The 18,567-nt window shown below is 45.0% G+C and overlaps 1 protein-coding gene across 1 annotated transcript in view; it reads right to left on the bottom strand.

Moving 5' to 3' along the window:
• LOC118625330 (nuclear body protein SP140-like protein) overlaps nt 1-15,344 on the bottom strand; it is a 37,469-nt gene extending 22,125 nt beyond the window's left edge. The window contains exons 1-5 of the mRNA XM_036254213.1: nt 15,215-15,344; nt 8,923-9,070; nt 7,364-7,532; nt 5,620-5,694; nt 1,264-1,347 (exon numbers count right to left, since the gene is read on the bottom strand). Coding sequence (XP_036110106.1) covers nt 1,264-1,347; nt 5,620-5,694; nt 7,364-7,532; nt 8,923-9,070; nt 15,215-15,246 — 508 coding nt within the window. The 5' untranslated portion in view covers nt 15,247-15,344. The remainder of the gene's footprint in view (nt 1-1,263; nt 1,348-5,619; nt 5,695-7,363; nt 7,533-8,922; nt 9,071-15,214) is intronic.
• Nucleotides 15,345-18,567: the final 3,223 nt, after the last annotated feature.

Here is an 18,567-nt window from a genome sequence, read left to right as displayed (position 1 = left end):
GACACAAGTCAGAATGTGCACTCTCTAAACACTGGAGCAAACTTACATTTTACATGGATAGATGGAGTGAGGCATTACGACAAATATATTATTTACAATATTGTACTTTCATAATGTCAAGATGAAGTAACATTTTCACTTGTTTGTAGGTCATTTCTTAGTGTACTTTCCCAATTAGGCATGTTTCCAATATTCTCTGAGAAAGTAGGCAGGGAAAACCCATCGGCACTCTGTACACTAAAGAGCTGCAGAGCTTAGGACCACTCATGCTGCCCAGGGGATTGAGGAAACAACATTTTTTTTTTTTAATTTTAATTTTGTTACAGATGTTTCTCCTTTTTTACCCCATTGACACCCTCCTCCCATTCCCCCCACCCCGTCCCCAGCTTTGTTGTCCATGTGCATTGGTTATGTGTCCATGCATATAAGTTTTGTGGTTTATCTCTTCCCTCCCCCCACCACTCCGTCTTCTGAGGGTTGTCAGTCTGTACCCTACTGAGGAAACAACATTTTAATAACCATTTTGAGCTCCCGTTTTACAAAGGAAATAACCCAGAATCCAGGAAGCTAGTCTTGTCTTTCCCTTTGTCTCCGTGAGACTTTGTGGAAGACCTTGAAACATTTATGTGATTGTGTTTTCTCATCCAGAAACAAGGACAACAATATCCATCCTGCATACTCCTCAGGGTTGTTGTAAAGGAAAAAGTAAGACACTAATTTGGAAAGGTCCCTTGAAAAGTCACTCTGTATGTCATGACTTGCTGGAGAACTCTGTCAAAAACAACAATTTGGGTATCAAAATACCTTATCCTTATCCATTTCTGCTAACACTAGATAGCTAGAGGAATTGACCCTTGACACTATTCAAAGTTTGTGATTAGATGACAATATGACCTTCCAATAAAGAAATATTTAGTCTTCTCTTTACAAATAATTGTCTAAATCCAACACTTTCTAGTCATATCAATTAGTGAATTTTAAAACAAAATCATTACTTTGCTAGCCTATTTTTACTATATAATCAGTATTTGCATGCAAATATTAATAGGACCCATCAATAAATAACCTCATCTTCAAAACATATCAATATAATCATTTCTTATTGCTTTGCACATCCCCAAACGGTCAAGTCAAATGTAGGGAACAGGATTCCAGGGTAAACTGGGTCCATGGTACAGAACGAACTCAGAATTGATGCCTCAGCAAACAGTAGCTCTTCATTCAGCTTCCTGCAGCCCAAGCCTTGTGCTCCCACCTCCTTACCCATGCTCCTTTTCAACGCTGAGGTGCAGGCTTTGGGGAGCTTGTCTCCATCATTGGATTCTGTAGAGTCCTCACTGATGTTCACTGCACAGAGGAGAAAAAATGCTTAGTGTCTCAGGGTGGGGCTAAGGAGCCCATGGACAGGAAACCCCATGACAAGAGCACCAGGAAGACCAAGAGCTAAGTTAACTCAGGTCCCCTGGTCTGTGCCTGATGCGTGTGACCCGCAGGTTGCTCCAGGTCCTACCCAGAGGTGGTGGATTCCATGCACAGCGGGCAGCTTGCCCACCTGCAGCGCCCTTCTTACCCACACGCACCCCACCTCCTACCTCCATCCTCGGTCGGCCTCCGATCCCCGCCCTCGTTCTACCTCTTCTTTCATTCTCATTTTACTCCCTCCCTTTTCTATTGGCTTGAGGAATTTCCACTAATATGCCTGGTGATGGTATCACTTTATAAGTCTCCTTGTCTGCATGGTTTATTTTTCTCTCTTCTAATGAATATCTGGGTTCTTCCTTCTTCTTCTCATTCTTTAACTCCTACGCCTGTCTCTTCCCCCTCTTGCATAGAAATAGTCTCTCTGACATCGATACTTCAACCAACCATTTCTGCTTTTGTGTGTTTTTCCAATTGCTGGGAATATTTTTTTCTGCTGAACTCTCTGCATAGGCGCTGGTTCTGACCCCTTTCTACCTCTAATCAAGGCCACCAGGACTGTGCCCATGGGCCCTGATGGTATGACCCAGACCCTAGCCTGGGTCCAGGATTCATATCACACATTCTCTCAGTGAGCTTGCCTATTGTGGCAGATGCCTGGTCACCATCAGTCCTTGCGTGGGCCTGCTATTCAGCCCCTGAACTTGAAGGTGGCTTTTCCTTCTTTAGATCCACCTGCTGTACAGAGCAAGAATTGATTTGGTTTTCATGGTGGAGTAGCTCTGCTCCTGGACAAAATTGTAATGAATGAAGTATTTCATTTGTCTCCCCTAAGGGAGTGAGCACCCCCACTACAATCAATAAGCCATTCTCCCTGTAATTCCACTGTGGGGAAGCTCCCCTACCCCTGCCCTTCCCTGCTTTCAACACTGTCCTTCCTTCACGCCTCTCTTAACTCCAGGTTTTTGTTTTTATTTTTGTTTCTACTTTTCAGAGAAGAGGCCTGTGTTATCTGAGAGGGTTCCAGGCCCATTTTTATTTTGTGGACACCTTACCTGCTCAATGGTATTAGGAACACCCCTTTAGGCCTTGTTTGTGGGGACTCCCTCCTCCAGTTAGACAATGATGTGTCTTCTCTCTCTCTGCCTGGTCCACTCTCTACCAGCTCTTCATTCATTGTCCTGGACTCATTCTCGACATAGTTCTCTTTGTGTCTCCCTCCCATTTTTTCTACTTATTGGTATTCATTTCCCTCTGCAGTTTTCTCTCTTCATACTTGTTTTCTCTAGGATTTTTTTTTTTTTAATCAGTGTTGCCAGGGCCCAGCATGGTATAGAGTGAAGCAAAGTAGGCGCCCAGGACACCAGAAGGAATTGAGAGGGAGCTCGTCCTTACATGTGTCCCACGGTCTCCCTGCCTCCCCGTGGACCTGGCCCTGCTGCCCCACCTGATTTTTCAGTTAATCATTTCTCTGTTTTGGTTCCTACTTTCTCCTGTCCTATTTGTGTTTCTTAGTAATTATTGTGACCTGTGAATGCCTCTTCCAGTCAATTTTTTCTTTATCTTTCCTCTATCTTCAGCATCTCTATCAGATCAAAGTTCTGCCCTTGTGACTTTATCCACAACACTGAGTCCCTCCACCTGCCAGTTCCCCTTCACATTCATCAAACCCAGGCACTCAGTCTCACCTGCTGGCTCAAACTCTTGGGCACATTGCTCATTTGTTTGTTGGCTTTCTAGTACACTGTTGTCATCACTGGTTGTACCTGTTTCATTAACATTTATGTTGTGTTTCACGGAGGGGCTTTGAGAGTCCATTTTCAGGCGGGGCTGTACCTAAACCATGTTTTGATTCACAGATATTTTATCTGCCCCCTGCATCAATCATGGTCCAATAGGAAAATACAAAGCTCTATAAGCTTGTGGAGCAGAAGAAATTTAACCCAGGGGATTAGTTATACAGCTGCTGGGAGAGCTGAGAAGTCCAGATGGAGAAATGTGGCCACCTGAACAACAGTCAACAGGAAGCTGTGGGAGGGACCAAGGGTGAGCTCATGTGCCAAGGTCACTGGCTAGGTAGAGGCTGGACCATGGCTGGCCTGCTTGGTGGGAGGTAGTCATGGGGGATGCATCTACTGCCTGAATTGCTGCCCAAGACAGTGACGGGGAGGACCCTGCGTCTGCCTTGGTCCCTCTCTCCGATCTCTTGCTGGTGTCTCTCAGGTTAGGAGCCCAGCAGGAAGCAATGACAAGGCAGCTGGCAAGCGAGGCTGCAAAGGTTTGTGGCCAGAGACAGAGGGCAGAGTGAAGCAGGAAATGATCAGGCACGAATCCCTGAGTACACCACCCAGGAGCATCACAGCCCCTTTCCCGTGGTGAACTTCCCTGCTCATTATTGATTCCATCCAAACTACTCTGTTCCCACCAACCTCAATTGTGTATGAATGGATAAATACCTTTAGATTTTTCATTTGTACTGTTTTTCTAAGCAAAGCAATTTATACGTAAAGATGATTTAAAAATAAATTCCCACCATTTTTGTACAGAACCTGGACCCTGGTGTATGTTTGATTCTACATCCTCAGTTCCTTGGGTGAGGGCATGTGACACAGCTCTTCCCTCCCCCATGCATGTCAGTCAAGCATCCCTGCTGAATCAGACTCTTGGACACATTTATTGGTGGTTTGTTGCATCATTTGGGTTCCAACGTCATTGCCTTCTGCCCCCACAACCCGCACAATGCACACACACACACACACACACACACACACACACACTGAATCCCTTGTCTGCTCATTACTTGTCACAATTCCTTCCTCTCACCCCTCTTGACTCCACCAATTGCACTGGTAGAGGAACTCCTAAGAATATAGATTGATGCATGTTGGATATTTTATATTCTTAAATGTTAACTTTTTGACTAAATGTGAAAGGTTTTCTTTCTTTTATTAAAATGTATCACTAATTTAGAACATCTTTTCTTAAACAACACAGCCCAGTGGAAGCTGTATAAGAATTCCTTCCATGATGTTTTTAGAGAGGCCCATCTGGACTTGGTGGAACCCACTGACTCTTGCTATCAGCTGCACCCCTGGCCACCTCATCAGGCCATCTCACTGAGAGCATCCAGAGTCACTCCATAACTGGTGAGGGCTTTTCTTGTCACCCATGGCCATGGGGAACCTGTTTTTGTCCTTAAAGCTACCTCTGACTGGTGGCCTTAACTAATTCCTACAAGGTCATGTCTCCCGGTCCCCACCCCCCTTCACACAACACCTCCCTCTGACTGTCTGTTTCTCTGTCTCATTGGCTTTTTCATGAGGTTCAGTGTCTGATTCTCCTGCACTTCATCCAGCTTCTTTCTGCATTATTCCCTCTGCATATATTTTTCTACTCTTAACTCAAGTTTCTGTCTTTTTCATGAGATTGTCTTGGTGTATACAAGATTAAGAACACAGGCTCTGGGTTCAGAATGCCTAGGTTCACCCAGTTTGTATGGCCCCAGGCCAACTACATACATGGTCTCTGTAGACTTCAGTCTCCTGTCCTGCAAGTGGGTAGATAGTGATACTACCCCCTGCCAAGGACAGCTGTGAACCCTAAGGCCACACCTGCCAGAGTAAATGCCCAGTAAGTGAGCTCTTAATAATATGGCTGTTGTCCTGGTGTCCTTTACCCCTTTCTGCTGTCTTTCGTTTCCCCTCCATCTTCCTCTCTCTCTCAAAATACCCACATCCCTCTACCACATCTTAACCACTTCCTCTCTTCTCTCCCTACATGACTGCCCTTGAACAGCACCCCCACATTTAATCAGTCCTTCTACTATCATCATCCAGGATCTCCTCTGTGATGTTGACCTTGAGCCCTTAGTTCCCAGCTCTGCACAGCTTCACGCTGATCTTCTCCTACAGGGTCTCTCCAAACCACAATGACCTCAGGTCAGCATTCGGCTTAAATCTGGCTTCAGACACATTGGGTTCCTGTTCCTCTGTCTTGGTTATCGGGCCAACGGTCTCTTGTCACAGCTCCTCCTCCAGCATCAGTCCCTGGTCAGACATCACACACACGCCTCCCTGGCTCCTCCATGCTCCTCAACAGTTCTTCCCTGATTCCCAAACTCCACTCGGGACTCGGGGCCCCACCTCCCTTTCTCCCTTCCTCTTAGCGGATGAGAATCTGTTTTTATCTGGTCACAATTACCTTGTTCAAGGCCATCAGGCCTATCTTCCTCTTCTTTCTCATCTTTTTCTAGGTGTAAGTCTAGGTCTGGTATCACTGAAGAGAGAAGAAGTAGACAACTAGAAATCTCCACCAAGAATAGTGACATAATCTCAATTTACACAATTAGAAATTTATATCCCTGGGGTCACTCATTGCACAGTGGGTCCCACTCCTGATGGTCAAGTTCCCCCTTCATCCCTGGGACAGAAAAGAGAGTGCCCAACAAAGGAGCCCCTGTGCTTCCAATATAGAAAACCCCTCAAATGTCAGGATAAAGGGGTTGTGACAACATCGTGACCTTGTAACTCATGTAAAACAATTCAGCTTGCCAGGAAAGGAGTCCAGGGAGGAGAGGGAGGAAAGTAGTGAGCTCATATGCCTCAGGACTGATGGCAGGTTACCTCCTGGGGCAATAAACCTGTACTTATAAACTTTGTAGACCTGAACTATCTCCTTACTGTGTGGTAAATAATATCAAATCCTTAGCTTCAGAAGCCAGATCTTCCAAAATCTTTTTTTTTTCCATACGTATCCCCCCCCCTTTTTTTAAAAATCCTCACCCGAGGACACGTTTGCATTTATCTTCAGATAGAGCAGGAGGGAGAGAGGGAGGAAGAGGGAGAGAGAAACATCGATGTGAGAGAGACACATCGACTGGCTGCCACCCACATGACCCCAACCGGGGCTGGGGACAAACTGCAACCGAGGTATGAGCCCTTAGCGGGGACCAAACCCAGGCCTCTCTGGTCCATGGGCTGATGCTCTAACCGCTGAGCCAAATCGGCCAGGGCTAGAATAAAAAATTTTCTAAGCAAGTCAAACAAAAATTACTGACGGACATCCTTACTGAGAACCAACAAAAAAATATAAAATCATGCCTTCTCAGGAAAGAGGTAGAGAATCAAACCTGTAGTTCTGCATAGTATCAAAAAACATTTCTGGCAGAGCAATTGGTTTTGTGATTATGTGATTGTTGATCACACCTGTTGTGGAGAATGAGCTAAAACCATTTCTCCTTCTTCAAGAGCAAATTTCACCTTGAGTTGATTTTCTTGCTCATTACCCTGGGAACCTGGTGAAGGTGGCCTCTCTTCTGTGTTAGTAGGTGGACACTGAGATTGGAGTTAAAAATGACCAGTGACTGACTGTAGGTAGGTAAATTGCATGTGGCCTGGGAGGGACTAGATGTGAATAAGCTGGTTTTGTTTCCTCCAAGGTGGTGACTCTTGTCACTCAGCTGTCCCTCATGGGGTCTCTGAAACTGAGGACTACTGAGTTATTACATGATATATTGACTCCCCTAGGCATCATGTGGCTGAATCAGGGTGCATCCTGCACCCACAGCTAAGCTGTCTTGAGGTGGGTAGTAGTCAACTTGGTGGACTACTATGAAGACCCCTGCGAAGGGTCCCAGAGAAAAGGAGCACCTAACACTGCCCGGGTGGAATGCTGTTTGCTCTCATTTGTCTTTCTGAGTAATTCTGCCACTGTGGGTCTGATAGTCCTTTGAGTCAAGACACCTAGTTAAGCACACCTGCAGGTAGGTGTTTGTAGTGTAGCAATTTTATCATAAGCTTTGAAAGGCTCATGATATGTCTGTTTTCTTAACTGCTATATCCTCACTACCCAGGCTTGTGTATGACACATGGTAGAAATTCAATATATACCTGTGGGAAAAAATTAGCCCTGGACATAAAAAAAAGAACATAATAAATCCAATTACCTTTTGTGAACATTTTATAAATTCGATTTAAACCAGGATATTTCTTCATGATGACATCGCTAAACAATGTTCCCAGAAAGGATAGGTCAAATGTCTTCTCTACTTCGTTGAGAACCTTGTATATGACTCTTTGTTTAGAATCCGACATTTTAAAAGATTCTTCAGACTCCTTGTAAAAAAATGAATGTGGAAAATATAAATACAGACTTCCAAGTTACAGAAGAGCCCTAAAAGTGATTTTTATTGTTAATGCATTACAATTTCCCAAGATAGTTATCTTCTCATGGACAGCTTCAGAATTTTTCCATATTTATATGGCTACTAGTGAAACACATTAATCCATCCTTGAAAATTTCCGTTTGTGAATCTGATTTCCTCACCTTCATTTACATTAGAAGAAGGCGAAATTATGAAGAACAAATTGGGTTCAAAGTTAAGTCATGGGTAGTCCATTCAGAGCCTGGTCAAATGTTTTAGGAAGAGACTTAGTAGGTGATGAGCAGCTGTTCTATTTACTGGACAACCCTTGTCCCTTCCCCAGGGCTGACTTGGTCTGGAAGTTTCTGTGAACTTTGCCACAAAGAAAGCCTATGCATAGGAATACAGAAGACTTGCATCTCTGTATCTCCACCTACATCTTTTGCTAAAATGAACCTAAATTCCAAGACTCTCGGAGTATCAAAAGAAAAGAATAAAAAGAAAAAGAAAGAAAGGAAACTGAAAACTATTGGAGAAAGAATAGTAAATGGTGATACTAAATGCTTTTAGTATATACATTTACAAATTTATCCTAACAAGACATTAATTCTCTGTGGATTTTAATGTTCTCAGACCTCCGTATTTATTTATTTATTTATTTATTTATTTATTTATTTATTTAAATCCTCACCTAAAGATATTCTTCCATTTATCATCAGATAGAGTGGAAGGGGAGAGAGAGAGAGAGAGAGAGAGAGAGAGAGAGAGAAACATCGATGTGACAGACACATCGACTGGCTGCCTCCTACATGACCCCAGCCCACAACTGAAGTACCTGACATTGAATGGAATTGATTTCTTAGCTCTTTGGTCCATGGGCCTACGCTCCAACCACTGAGCCAAACAGGCCAGGGCATCAGATCTCAGTATTTAATTGATGATCATTGGAATGAAATGTTGTGTCAATTATTATTTCATTAAACAATATAATTAAAATTATTTATCCATTCATTAAAATTACTGTTAATTCCTGGTTTATGCTATATTGTATATGTAATTCCCACAAGGCATTACATGTCTATGTAGCTTCAGATCCAGACTATCACCAGGGCTATTCACCCCACTCCAGGGGGCACCACAGAGCACTGTTCCTTCATTTGGGAGCTGGAGTGTCTCTAGTAATGCCTGCCTCTCTCCCTTCCGACCTCATAAGAACACTTACAGCAGTACTTCAGAGGGTCCCCACCTGTAGGAGACTCTCAGTTGCCTAGTTGTGCTCTGATGTTTGGCTCCAGGACATCAATGTATAACTTAGTTTGCAAGCTGCTTTACCAGATTGAGACATAATAAACCTCACTTACTTTGTATATTTCATTGGTGATGAATCCATGGTCACGGAGACATTCAAGGAAAGGAAATGTTGTGTTTATTGCATCAGAAATCGCCACCTTATATTTTTTGAAGAGGCTGAGTGCAATGTCACAGATTCTCTTGTTTTCTGAAGACATCCTAGAGAGAAAGAACACCATGATAAAATGGTTATCAAGATTTTGATATGTTCCTGGCCAGTGTGGCTCAGTGGTTGAGCATTGACCCATGCACCAAGAGGTCACCAGTTTGATTCCAGGTCAGGGCACATGCCCAGGCTGTGGGCCAAATCCCCAGTGGGGGGCATCCAAGAGGCAGCCAGTCAATGTTCTCTCTCATCGATGTTTCTATTTCTGTCTCCTTCTCCCTTCCTTTCTCTCTCAAATCAATAAAGAAAAAGAATTAAAAGGAAAAAAAGAGATTTTGATATGCTGTAACATAAGAAGGATAGGCTGTGAAGAACCAACACATATAAAATAAGTGGTCCTGAGTAGAGATTAAAACACATAGAATTGAAGCACTAGACAAGGCTATAATAAAATGAAGCATGGCGGATTAGAAAGACATACATAGTATTGAAAAATGCCAGTCTGTCATGATCAAAGCCACTGAAAAGTTATTTTGTCCCAAAGCTGGAATTAAAAAAAATTTTTTTTCTTCTTTGTTGATTCTAGAAGAGAGAGGAAGGGAGAGGGAGAGAGAGATAGAAACAGTGATGAGAGAGAACATCAATTGGCCACCTCCTGCATGCCCCCCACTGGGGATTTGGCCCACAACCCAGGCAAGTGTCCTGACTGGGAATACAAAGGGCAACCTCCTGATGAATGGGTTGATGCTCAACCAGTGTACCACACCAGCTGGCTGGGCAAAGCTTGAATTTTTTATGCAAAAATTTTAATTGTATAAAAGTGAGATGTAGTGCATTATGTAGAATCTCATATAGTTCTACTTTGTATTTCTTTAATGACTAATGATGTTGAACACAATTTCATATTCTTATTGGAAATTCACACAACACTGATGTAGCAATTTATTTTTCTTTTTCAGTTGGGCAAATGTACCACAGTAGTGTAAGGACAGAACATCACAGGAAATGAAACTGGGTATGCAGTATGTGGAAACTTCTGTCTTATCTTTGCAACTTCTCTGTAAATATAAAATTATTCCAAAATTAAAAGTTTATTTAAAAAATCATTTGAGAGTGAGAACAGCAGAAAAAGTGAAAAACAGGGCCAGGAACACCTCACACACTGAAAATATTAGATGCCAAATGTAAAACTTCTTTACTCTGTGCAATTTTCCATATTCAAAAAGGAAAGCTAGCCCTGGCCGGTTTGGCTCAGCGGTTAGAGGGTTGGCCTGCAGTCTACAGAGACCCGGGTTCGGTTCCCGCTAAGGGCATGTACTTCGGCTGCAGTTTGTCCCCGGCCCTGGTCAGGTCGTGCGGGTGGCGGCCACTCGATGTGTCCCTTTCACGTCGATGTTTCTCTCTCTCTCTCTCTCTTCCTCTCTCTCCCTCCCACTCTATCTGAACAAAATATGGAAAAATGTCCTCGGGTGAGGATAAAAAAAAAAAAAAAAAAAGGAAAGCTGTAGCAAACATCATCCATAATAGTACAATAAGAAAAGCTTTCTCTTTGGATTGGGCTCAAGATACAGATGATGGCTATCTTTACTCATATTCATTGTAATACTGGAAGTCATGGCCAACATAATAAAGCAAGAAAAAGAAATAATAAATGTAAAGCATGTGAAGAAACAAAATTGTCATTATGTAGGCATATGTAAATTTATGTATATTACCATATAAGTTATTAAAATCAGAGAGTGGCAAAGTTTTAATTTATTTTTATATCTTAGTAGCAGGCAGCTAGAAAGTTGATTTTATTTTTATTTGATTTTATTATTTTTATTTTTTTCTCTTAATCCTCACCCAAGGATATACTTAAAAAGAGGAAGGGGGAGAGAGAGAGAGAGAGAGAGAGAGAGAGAGAAACATTATTGGGATCAAACCTGCAACCTAGGTATGTGACCTGACCAGGAATTGGACCTGCTCCCTTTTGGTTTACGGGATGACAGTCCAACCAACTGAGTCACTTGGTGAGGGCGAAATTTTGATTTTAAATTATGCAGATTTAAGAGCATAATGGATCTATAAATAAGTCTAGCAGAATGAGTATAAAACCTCTAGGAAGAAAGCTATAATTTTCAGAAAAATACATATTTTTAAAAAATATTTTTTCTTTATTGATATTACTTTATTCCCTTTATTGATTTTAGAAAGAGAGGAAGGGAGAGGGAGAGAGAGAGAGAGAAACATTGATGAAAAGAACATCAATTGGCTGCCTCCTGCATGCCCCCCACTGGGGTTAGGCCCACAACCTGAGCATATGCCCTGATAGGGAATCAAACCGGTGACCTCTTGGTGCATGGGTCGATGTTAACCAGTAAGCCACACCAGCCGGGTTAGAAAATACTTTTAATAAATAATATGCATATACAATATTAATGAGGTAGAAGACACAATATTATAAAGATGTCAACTCTCTTCTAATCAATCTATAGATTCATAACAATTCGAAATAAATCCCAACAAGGTTTTGACAAGCCGATTTGGAGCTTCCAAGGGACAGGACACTGAAGAAGGAAGGAGGATGGGAAGGCGCACTCTACCAGATGTCAAGAGCTCCTGTGACGCCGTCCTCTCTAGGACAGTGGGTCAGCCCAAGGAGAGGCTCGCGGGCCAGCAGCAGGGGAGGAGAAGAACAGACCCTGCACGCGTGGCCCCTGGCTCATGGAGAGGGCAGCACCGCAGGGCAGAGTGGAAGAGGATGCTTCACCAAACACGGTGCCTCAGAAAAACCAGCAAGAAAAACGGTAGTTCCTTCAAACAGTACATCAGACGCCAAGAAATCCGGCTCAGATAAGACAGGAAATGTGAAAAAAACCTGCACCCGCTGACGACTGTGCACGCGGGGGAGGGCGCGCTGCCAGGGCTGGGAAACCAGGGTGGGCACCCGGGAGAGAGAAGCAACAGGGACCAGCCCGCAGAGGGGTCAGTGTGTAGGAATCCCGAGGGGGCGGAAGTGTCCCCAGGGCGCTCAACGTCACACCAACCCTAAATAAACAAGTAGAGCAGCCGTGTGCAGCTGGGCTGATAGAATAGAATGTGGTTTAAGTTGAGGTTGCAGAGCTGTTGAAGAAAATTAAGACACCCTTTCAAAAATAAACACAATTCTTTCAAATTAGAATTTATAAGAAACAAAAAAGCTAAAATCAAAATAATGGCAAAGGAGAAAAAATTTGACACCACCATTTGAACACAGAATAAAACAACTAAAGGGATGAAAGTATTAAGGGGCAGATAAAGCTGTGAAAGATAAAGTTACATCAGTGAAAGAATAATTTTGCCCAAAATTTGGAAAATAAAAAGTTTTCACACATATTGAAAAAGAAACTATTCCTGAAATAGAAGTAGAATGAAATCTGCCACCGTAAAGAATACAAAAACTATGTTTAAATAGTTTGCATGGAGTTCACCAGTAACTTTCTGCATTGATTTTATTTATTGATAATAACCAGGGTGTATCTATCTTATAAAATCAATACTATAAGTCTATACTCTAAAATTCAAGTTTTAATACAATAGAAATCACCATAAATAAGGTAAAGACAAGAAAAGTATATTTATAAAGTTTAGACTATGTAGTGAACTCTCTCTTATCATTAAAAAAGGGACAATCATCTCACCTGATAACACTGGCCAAAAGTAAACCAGAAAAGAACAGAAATAGGCAATTTAAATGGCCAATAGGCAGGAAAACCTGTTCAATCTCTCATGCAAATGAACTGCATTCATCTCTTTATTTAGCACCTTTTTAAAGTCTGGTGTGGGGAGATGGGTCATCAGCTAATGTTAGGAAAATATAGTAATTCCGCCATAAAAAAAGGCAATTTGGTAGAATGTATAAACAAGTAGCATTATTACTCTCAATAATTTCACATTTTGGTTTTTGAAACTAGATAAATACTTGGATACATGCAAAAACATGAACTATAAGAGCATTATTGTAGCTTGTTGGTAAAACTGAACAACTGAAAACAACATTGATGTCAGTTAATAGACAGGAGAAAGTTTTCAAAATTATGGTGTATGGATCCCATGCAGCAGTGTGTAGTCATTAGAAAGAATTAGACAGCCCTGACCAGTTTGGCTCGGTGGTTAGAGCACCAGCCAGCGGACCAGAGAGTCCTGGGTTTGATTCTGGCCTAGGGCACATGCCTCGGTTGCAGATCGCTCCTGGCCCTGGTTGGGGTCAAGCCAGAGGCAACCAATCGATGTGTCTCTGTCACATCCATGTTTTTCACTCTCTCTCTCTTGCTCCCTTCCTCCTGCTTTACCTGAAGATAAATGAAAAAATATCCTCAGGTGAGGATTTAAAAAAAAGAATGAGATAGATCCATATGTTGATTCAAATGAAAAGATTTCTAGCTTTTTCCTTGTCAGAGATAGAAGCCATTCCAGAGCAGAAACTCAAAGTACAAAACAAAAATACTCAGCCTGCACTAGTCTTTGGTGTCTTGGTCCTTCCTCTTCCTTTTATTCCCTTAAATCAAGATCCCTGGAGGAAGCCCGGCCAGAGTGGCTCAGTGGTTGAGCGTAATCCTGTGCACCAAAAGGTTGCCAGTCCAGTTTGATTCCCAGTCAGGGCGCATACCTGGGTTGCATGTTTGATCCCCCGTTCAGGCATGTACAAAATGCAACCGATTGATGTTTCTCTCTCTCTCTGTCTGTCTGTCTCTGTCGCTCCTGTCCTCTCTCTAAGAATGTCCTCCAGTGAAGATGAAAGAAAAAACAAACAGAAAACAGAGATGGGAATAAGCCTGGAGCTGACCCATTCCCAGGTCAGGTACAAGACCAAGGGAGCCAGGTTTGAAAATAGGTCATGTGTTTACCCTGAATTTTATATTTTCTAATGTACCTTCTTTGAAACTGATAACATTGTAACTAACCAAGTTCTTAATAACAGGAAAGCAGGAAAAGGAAGTCCAAATATTATAGTTATGTCATTTGTGCAGCTTTGCCAGGAAGCTGCAGTTCAACACTCACCAGGACTATTCCCCACAGATCGCTGGGGGAAAGGACAGGTCAGGGAGGAGATGGAGTAACATGGGGAAGGTACTTGCCTGTCAGTCACCTCTCGGAAGAGGTCATTGGCCAGAATGGGCATGGCCACTGCAAGGGGTGGGATATTTAATCCCCTAAACAAAGGAGGTTGCTTTCGTGGTGTGTGGCGCCTGACTCTCGCCTTGGCGGGGCTCTCTTGCTCCTCCTTCCTGGCATTCGTTCACATGTCTCATGGGCATGTGGGCCCCACACACAATGGACTAACGGGCTGCAACTAGCCTGATGCTGAACTGGCCCTGCTGCAACGTGGAACGTAAACTCAAGACTCTGGCCTCGCTTGTAGCTTCACTGGAGCCCCAGCTACACTTGTTCTATGACTGGAATGGGACTTTGGAAACCCAGGGATGTAATTCCATGCGATTGAGAATCACTCATCCTCCCATGTGAGCCTCAGAAAATTCTTTTTCTTGAGATATTGTAAGGGCCACATCCCCAGCACCCAGTGGGGAAGAGGAAACCCCAATTTTTCTGATAACAAAATGACCTAGGTGAAGGCAGAGGGGGCCTGAGGGAAAGAGAGGGTTCAGAGGTCATGAGAAAACAACAGATCGCTGTCTCCGAGCGTCAGGAAGGACAGCCCAGCCAGACGGGCCACCAGATAGGCCGTGGCTATCAGTCCTGGGGCTGTGGCAGCTGCATTCACACCAGCACTTGTCCCTCTGCAGTTTAAATTTTTTTTTTATCTTCACCCGAGGACATTTTTGCATTTATCTTCAGATAGAGTGGGAGGGAGAGAGGGATAAAGAGAGAGAGAGAAAAACATCGATGTGAGAGAGACACATGGGCTGGTTGCCACCCACACGATCCCAACTGGGGCGGGGACAAACTGCAACCGAGGAACATGCCCTTAGCGGGAACGAACCCAGGACTTTCTGGTTTCCGGGAGGATGCTCTAACCGCTGAGCCAACTGGCCAAGGTTGCCCCTCTGCAGTTTAAAGGTCCTGTTTCCAACTGTGCATTCCTGCATTTCCTTATGGTGCCCAAGGGTGATCTTATAAAGCAGGAAGAAGGTCAAGGCTTAGACAATTGTCTAATGACAGGCAGTAGCAGCATTTCATCCAGAGAGAAAGTTAAAGGAAGGGAGACAGAGACTGACCTGGTACTGGGGTCGCTGCCGCCATGGTCCATGGTCCAGTCTTGGGTTCTTCCTGGGCCCGGAGCCCAGCCGTCCACCCCCCAGTCTCTGGCCTGGGACTACTGCAGCTGCCCAGCCTTGAGCAGGAAATCTGTGAACCCAGCCGGGGAGGGCTCCACCCAGATAGGGAAATGAGAATTGAAAGTAACTGCCCTGTGCTGTCTCCTCCCTCCTATAGCCCCACGGTGGTTCTCAGCCATCAGATTGTGGCAGCAGAAATGGAGGACAAGGAGGGACAGTCAGGACCTGGAGGCCAGGGCCAGCAGGGCCAGCTCCCAGGGTCCACTCATTTGTGCAAAGACACCAGAAACATCTGTGATTCCCGCTGTCCCGGCTGCCCCAACCTTCCACGAGGGCGGGCGGGGAGCTCCACGTTGCCCTTGGCTTCGGGGAAAAGAGGGAACAAAGAACTTCAGCTCTTCACCCAGGTCCGTGTCTGGACACGGGCTGGAGAAGCAGACATTCTCTAGAGCAATGGTTCCCACATTCGTCCCCCAAATCCAACTTCCTCCAGCTGTGAAGAAGGGTTCTCGCCCGATTACATTGAAGCTACAGGGGAAAGTTTTATCCTCTTTCCCCATATGTTCTTTCTTTCCCCCAAAAGAGTGAATATCAATCCTTGGGACAGATTCTAGGACACTGATGAGGACATCTGTACCTGTGGGCAGGTCTCAGTGTGTCTCAGGTGCCACATACAGAGGGATCGACTCCTCCCCACCCCGCCCCGACTAGTAAGCTGAGCCTCTGTAGGACACAGCCGTCCTGTGCTCTGGACCTCTGTGGTGGTTGGGGTCCAGACAAGGTCTGGCACAGATGACACCGGCCTTTTCTTTTTTTTTAATCCTCACCTGAGGACATTTTTCGATATTTTGTTCAGATAGAGTGGGAGGGAGAGAGAGAGAGAGAAACATTGATGTGAAAGGGACACAGTGAGTGGTTGCCACCCACATGACCCAACCAGAGCCAGGGACAAACTGCAACCGAGGTACGTGTGCCCTTAGCGGGAACCGAACCTGGTCTCTCCGGACCGCAGGCCGACGCTCTAACCGCTGAGCCAAACTGGCCAGGGCAACACCGGCCTTTTCTAGTGTCCCCTCTCTCCCCTGTCCCGGGACAGCAAGCAGACTAGGCCACCACCATGCTGGGTGTTGGCATAAATGTGCCAGCTTTTCAGCTTTTCCTGGGTTTGCTTAGAGTCACTAATCACCATGTGAATTAGAGGCTGATGGCTGTTGGCGGGCTGGGAAATCCACAGGGGCTGGCCTCCCGGGGGGGAGGGCTGGGAAATCCACAGGGGCTGGCCTCCCGGGGGGAGGGCTGGGAAATCCACAGAGGCCGACCTCCCCGGTGGACACTCCCGCACCAGGGCTGCCCCGTTCCTGTGGGATCAGAGAGAGCTGGGCAGACTCCATTCTGCGAACCGCAGTGATTTCTGTGGGAACAGGACGCCTCTGTGGAGGAAGCAAAGATTTTTGATCCAGAAACAATGTCTGACCCACTGGGTAAGGAACCGGACAAGGTCACCTTCAGAAGCAAGTTGAATCCCTAACAATCTGCTGGACTGATATGAAGGAAAGAAGGGAGGGCCTGGGCATTGTCCACGGTGACCAGGAGCACTGACAACAGGGACCTTTTTTTTTTTTTTTTTTAAACTATGTTTTTATTGATTTTTTAGAGAGAGAAACATTGATCGGCTGCCTCCTGCACGCCGCTGCCAGGGGTTGATCCCACAACCAAGGCCTGTGTCCTGACTGGGTATTGAACCATGACCTCTCAGTCCGTAGGATGGCACTGAACCCACTGAGCCACACTGGCCGGGCAGCAGGGAACATTTGTACTTTCAGGAGGTAGCCTGAGCTACGGTGCCTAGAAATTTGGAAAATAGGAGAGGCAGGGACTGAAGAGGGACAGGGGGCGGAGGACGTGCCAAGGAGACAGCCTTCCTTAGCTTTACCAGGAGCAGCTCCTGATACTGGTGTAATAACCTGGTTGCTGATGAATAGGAAGGGAATAAAGGAAGGCTAGATAATATGGACATACCATTTATACGGATTTGCCAGAAAGCTGCAGTTGAAAACTCTCTAGGTCTGCTCCCCAGAGATTGATGGGGGAAGAGACTGGACAAAGGCAGTTGAGATGCATGTCCAGTAGTAAGGTCTGGCTGACATGGGAAGGTGCTTACCTGTCAGTCATGCCTTGGAACGGGTGATTGGCCAGAATAGGCATGAATGCTGCACGCATGGGGAGGTTTGATGCTCAAGGTCCTGAACAAAGGGTATTCTCCCTCTTGACTCTCTTCTGGCTTGTGGAGTTCTCATGCTCCTGCAGTCACCCATGTGGCTCATGGCCACGTGGACCCCCCACATAATGGACTAATGGACTGTGATTAGCCCGATGCTACACGAGACTCAACTCCACAATAGAATGGAAACTCTGGACACTGGTTTTGCTTCTAGCTCTGCTGTGTGGTTGATTGGAGCAGCCTGAGACTTTGTGGCTAAGCCCAGTTCTGGAGTTCAGATTTAGGAATTCTTTTTTGGCACGTCCCCTGATCCAGCTTTACTAGGATGAAAGCTGGGAATTTGATCCTCATCTGTCTTACCTTCTGCTTGGCAGTTTTTTGGGGAATGTCCTTGTTTTAAATATTTTTTAAAATTTAATTTTACATAGAGAAGAAAGGAGAGGGAGAGATAGAAACATGGATGAGAGAGAGACATTATTCCATTTCCTCCTGCATGCCCCCTACTGGGGATCGAGCCCGTAACCCAGGCATGTGCCCTGACAGGAAGTTGAACTGGTGGCCTCCTGGTGAACTAGATGACACTCAGTCCACTGAGCCACACCGGCCAGCCATGTCTATCATGTCATTAGAACTCATGTCAGGATACTTGGGGAGACTGTATACACTTTCTTCCTTTGGGGATGTCCCCCTTCATCACCAGTGAGCATGGTTGCCCTGACTGCTTCCTGGCTCTGCTAATCCAGAAAAAAAAAGAACTTTCTACCAAAGTTTGAGCCACTCACACAAGCCTGTGGCTGCTCTCAGTGTTAGGAGACAGGAAACAAGAAACATCTCGTGCTGGCTGCTTGTGAGGTTCACTTCACCTCCAGTCACCCAGCTTCTTCTCTTTGTAAGCTACCGGTTGGGTAGGAGCTCACTCCGTGGGTCAGAAACAGACCTGTCCACCCCCACTCGAAATATGCAGCCCAGCCCACCCACTCCAGGCCCAGCCCTGCCTCTGGCTTCTCAGACCCCAGTGGTTCCGGCGCCCTGAGCCCTGCCCACCAAGGAGGAGACATATGACTGTGCCGGG

Source organism: Molossus molossus, unplaced genomic scaffold (assembly GCF_014108415.1).
Source record: "Molossus molossus isolate mMolMol1 unplaced genomic scaffold, mMolMol1.p scaffold_m16_p_11, whole genome shotgun sequence".
Lineage (NCBI taxonomy): Eukaryota > Metazoa > Chordata > Mammalia > Chiroptera > Molossidae > Molossus > Molossus molossus.
The sequence above is the reverse complement of the archived record's forward strand: the minus strand, read 5'-3'. Positions and strand labels throughout refer to the sequence as shown.